Raw genomic sequence first — 4,062 nt, forward strand, 5'->3', positions numbered from 1 at the left:
CATAGGACAGCCAGTCAGGGAAACCAAGTCTACAGGCCCTTCCAAAGCCCGAGTGGACGCAGGCAGCGAGGGGGGCAGCTGCCCAAGCCCCTGGGCTGGGGAACTCCTCCTTCCGCCTCACCCTGGGGAGTGAGCACCAACTTTGGCAGAGCCTTATGGCATTTTTTAAAAGATTTTATTTGTCAGAGCACAAGCACGGGGAGCAACAGGCAGAGGGAGAAGCAGACTCCCTGCTGAGCAAGGAGCCCGACGTGGGGCTCCATCCCAGGAACTCCAGGATCATCCTGAGCTGCAGGCAGAGGCTTCACCCGCTAAGGCCTCCCGAGCCTTATGGCGTTCTCCCTGGGAGTTCTCCCCGCCCACTCACTAACACCCAGGGCAGCTTCCTGGGGTCCTTCCCGGCCACAAAGCCCAGCCAAGGCTGGGCGTGGAAATGAGGACAGCACACTCACGGGGGCAGCCGGAAGGTCCAGAATTATCACCCCCTCAAAACGGAGGCCAGGAAGCCCCTCAATTATGAGCCGACCTTCACTGACTCTCCCTGGGATGTGGGGGTACTCTACACTCGCCAGGTCAGCTCCCAACGTTCCCCCACCAGAGGGCCGAGCCGGCACCCAGACCACCCCCTGACTGCAACAGGGGCGCCTCAGCTTTGCCACTCCCAAGATGGCGCCGCCACCTGCCGCGCCGGACCCCTGCCCCACGCCCACCCACGCCACGGCGCCGAGATGGCGGCCGGACACGCAGTCGGTTGGAGCGGCAGGCGCATCACTTAAAATGGCGGCGGCGGCGGCGGCGGGGCGGGGCCGCCGGGCGCGAGGCACGCTGGGGCGGGGTGCGCGGGCTGCCGGGAACGGGGCGGAGCGCGGCCGCGCCGGCGCGTCGAGAGCGGACAGGGAGCCGCCGCGATGGTGAGCGGGCGCGGGGGGAGGGGCAGCGGGCCGGGGTCGGCGGGGGGCGGCGGGGGGCGGGGGGCCGCGCGGGGCTGGGGGTGGGGGCGGTCAGCGGCGGGGGCGGGGGAAGCTGGGCTCTGGGGTCCGCGCTCACGCCGGCCCGCCGCCCCCAGGACGTGTTCCTCATGATCCGGCGCCACAAGACCACCATCTTCACGGACGCCAAGGAGTCGAGCACTGTGTTCGAGCTAAAGCGCATCGTCGAGGGCATCCTCAAGCGGCCGCCCGACGAGCAGCGGCTGTACAAGGTGCGGCCCCGGGCGGGCGGGGGCGGGCGCTGCGGGGCGGCCGCGTCGTTGGTGTAAACAGTGGCCGGAACTCCCCCGCGTGGAGGCGAGGCGGCGCCGGTGCTCGGTGGAGGGGCGGCCCCGGGGGGCGCGCGGGGGGCCCCGGGCGCTTCTTGGGGGGCCGGCGGCGTGTCTCACCCCAGCGGCGGCGGGCTGGGGAAACTGAGGCTGGGCGAGGTGACCGTTCAGCCCAAGGTCAGCGGCAGAGCCGGGGTTTGAACCCCGTTGTCTTTAGTGCCCCGCGGGCCCGTCAGAAGCACACACTTTCATCCCCACTCCTTACTACCGACAAGCGGAGGGTGTCGGGGTGAGTAGCGGCCCAGCAGGCCACCACCCAACGAGCGCATTACTCCCCAAGCTCCTGCCGATGCTCTGAAAGTTCGTCCTTCTCCTTCAAACCAACTGAAATTATGTAGCGAAAATGGCTTGGGGCTTTGTGTTTTCATGGTGGAGTCCGTCCTCTTGGCCCAATTCAGGTGTCCAGCAGCATGGAGCCCTTCACCTAAGTGCACTGGTCTCATTCTCGCTGGAAACCGGGAAACTGGCTTTTCCTTCCAAACTGAGCCTCTCTCTGTTAGTCTCTGGAAACCTTTTATGCTGTGCGTCCGGGGAGGCTTCCCTGCTGCCTGTGCTCCTTCCATGTACTGTATTCCGTGCTTTCTGGGTCTGCTTCACTCACTGAAACCTCCTGGCTGCCCTACAAGTTGGGAATTCCAGTAATTCCCATCTTACAGATAAACTGCCCATCAAAAAGATCAACCGCTTTGTCCAAGGTGGCAGAGCTGGGATTCAAATCAGGTCTACCAGTGGACAGACTGGGTCACTGACTCTTGAAATTAGAATCACCTGGAGCCTTGGGAGGGGAAAACGAGATTCCAGAGCTCTACTCTGAGAGGTTCTGATTTGGAAAGTCTTGTGTAGCCCTGGAAATTGTGTTTGATACGTTCTGGGGGTGGTCCTGGGCCCCAGTTGGGGCCATCTATCTTTCTTCTTCTGACTTTCAGGGTAGTTGCTGACCAGGGAAGTCTGGGACTCACCCCTCCCGGGGCCTCTCCCAACACCCTGCCTGCCTCTCTCCTCAGGATGACCAGCTTCTGGATGACGGCAAGACACTGGGAGAGTGTGGCTTCACCAGTCAGACAGCACGGCCGCAGGCCCCAGCCACTGTAGGGCTGGCCTTTCGAGCAGGTGAGCGGGGCGGCCAGGCCGGGTGAAACAGCCAAAGAAAGGGGTCACTGGGGAGCCTCCTGTTCCTCCTCCCAGCCTCCATGGCAGTGGCTTCCTAGTCCACAAAGCGCAGGCAGTATCTTGTGTATTTGTTTCCCCACAGAGAAAAAAAAAGCAGAGATGCTTGTAGAAATTGAAGCCTATTTCATGAAGGATTGAAATATCCCTAATCACTATATCAGTTTCTGTTTAAAGGTCTTAGTACTGGGTCCAGTGCTTTGCATTTTATTTGTTGTTCCATTTAATACTTGGTACCCCAAGAGGGAAGTGTGGCTATCCCCACTTTGGAGTCATGGAAACATGTGGGGAGCTACGGTTCAGATGCAGACTGCTGGGACCTTGCTTGAGCTGGGCACCATGCCAGGCAGTCTTTGAGGGGCATCACTTAATCTCCCAGCATCTCTGTGCATGCCACACGTGTGTTGTGCCCATTTTAAGGATGAGTAACTGAGCCTGGGGAAATTAGGTCACTTGCTGGGACTGCCAGATCCAGAATTCATGTCCAGTCCCTGTGCGCTCATGAATCACATGCCCCCTGCCCAGTGCTTAGAAACCCAAGGGTGGGGGCGGTTCACTGCTCTCCTTCCCCCAAGAAAAAGAGAGGTTTGAATTTTATTGTTTCTAGAAACTTGAACAGGGGTTGTAGTGTGTTCAAGTTGTGTGGAGTAAACTCGGTTGATAAGTAATGATTTTTCTGGCTTCTTGTGACAAAAAGTGTAGTGAAGGTTGAGGAGGGAGTGTACAGCCTTAGCCACACTTCTGAATTTCATGAGGATCACTGTGCCAGGCCTCAGCAGCCATGTCCTTGGGTGGCTGCTTCACACTGCTGACCGCCCCCCCCCGCCCCGTCCTGCTGGCTGGAGTTCCCATCTCCATAGAGGCGTGTGACACTTAGGCCAGCCTCACAGGCGGTGTGAGCCCCCACGGGCCCCAGGCCTTGGCCTGAGGGTGCTCAGGAAATGGAAATCTTAAGGGCCTTCATGTGAGTCCCCTCTGACCCTTTCAGTAGTACTAAGGTAGGTGCACAGCTGGTGCAGACTTTACACAGGTTAGGCCCTGTACAGGGGTACCCTTCTGAGGGGGCAGGTGAGGACTGAAAGCCCATCTCCCACTCTGCTTCCTAAGCCAAGGCTTGGCTACATTCTCCCGGAGGACGTAGTCCTTCCTCTTAAAGGCAGTCTCCTGTAGGCTTGCAGAGACTCTTGGAAGATGTCAGCAGGCCTATTTTGTTGATGAAAAAAATCACAACACAGGGTTTGTTTTTCCCCATGACCCCAGTTAGGGCATTGAATGTGGGGGTGACTAGACCCTAGGTGGCATCACCACTGGGGCAGGTGATTGCTGTGTTGATGGAGGACACAGTATGGACTGGACTGGCTGTTCTTTGTTCCTCCTTTGGGCTGCAAAAATGCACTTCTGCGTGGGTAATTGTTTTCCTTATAGAGTTTTTGGAAGAGCAACACAGAACTTAACCCACCCCCCAAACTGGCTGCTCAGTCAAATCAAGTGTTAAATAGCATTGTCCAGACTTAACCAAAAACGGGAGAAATGAAGGCAAGAATTGTCACTGCAGATTGGTCGTTTTGAAGCTGAAT

At 58.6% G+C, this 4,062-nt stretch overlaps 1 protein-coding gene across 1 annotated transcript; it reads left to right on the forward strand.

The window, feature by feature from the left end:
- The first annotated feature begins 817 nt into the window (after nucleotides 1–817).
- Nucleotides 818–3,166, forward strand: LOC145718466 (elongin-B). The gene is made up of 3 exons (XM_081809968.1): nucleotides 818–911; nucleotides 1,067–1,201; nucleotides 2,323–3,166. The coding sequence occupies exons 1-3, from the start codon at nucleotides 909–911 to the stop codon at nucleotides 2,452–2,454; spliced, it is 270 nt and encodes an 89-aa protein (XP_081666094.1). The 5' UTR covers nucleotides 818–908; the 3' UTR covers nucleotides 2,455–3,166.
- Nucleotides 3,167–4,062: the final 896 nt, after the last annotated feature.

The sequence above is a fragment of the Leptonychotes weddellii genome, unplaced genomic scaffold (assembly GCF_054177405.1).
Source record: "Leptonychotes weddellii isolate Sample4059 unplaced genomic scaffold, ASM5417740v2 HiC_scaffold_16142, whole genome shotgun sequence".
NCBI classification, from domain to species: domain Eukaryota; kingdom Metazoa; phylum Chordata; class Mammalia; order Carnivora; family Phocidae; genus Leptonychotes; species Leptonychotes weddellii.

Bases quoted from the DNA above. Each gene is read 5' to 3' on its own strand.
- LOC145718466 (XM_081809968.1), top strand. The intron at 1,202-2,322 runs GTGCGGCCCCGG...CTCTCTCCTCAG, and splicing joins ACGAGCAGCGGCTGTACAAG to GATGACCAGCTTCTGGATGA.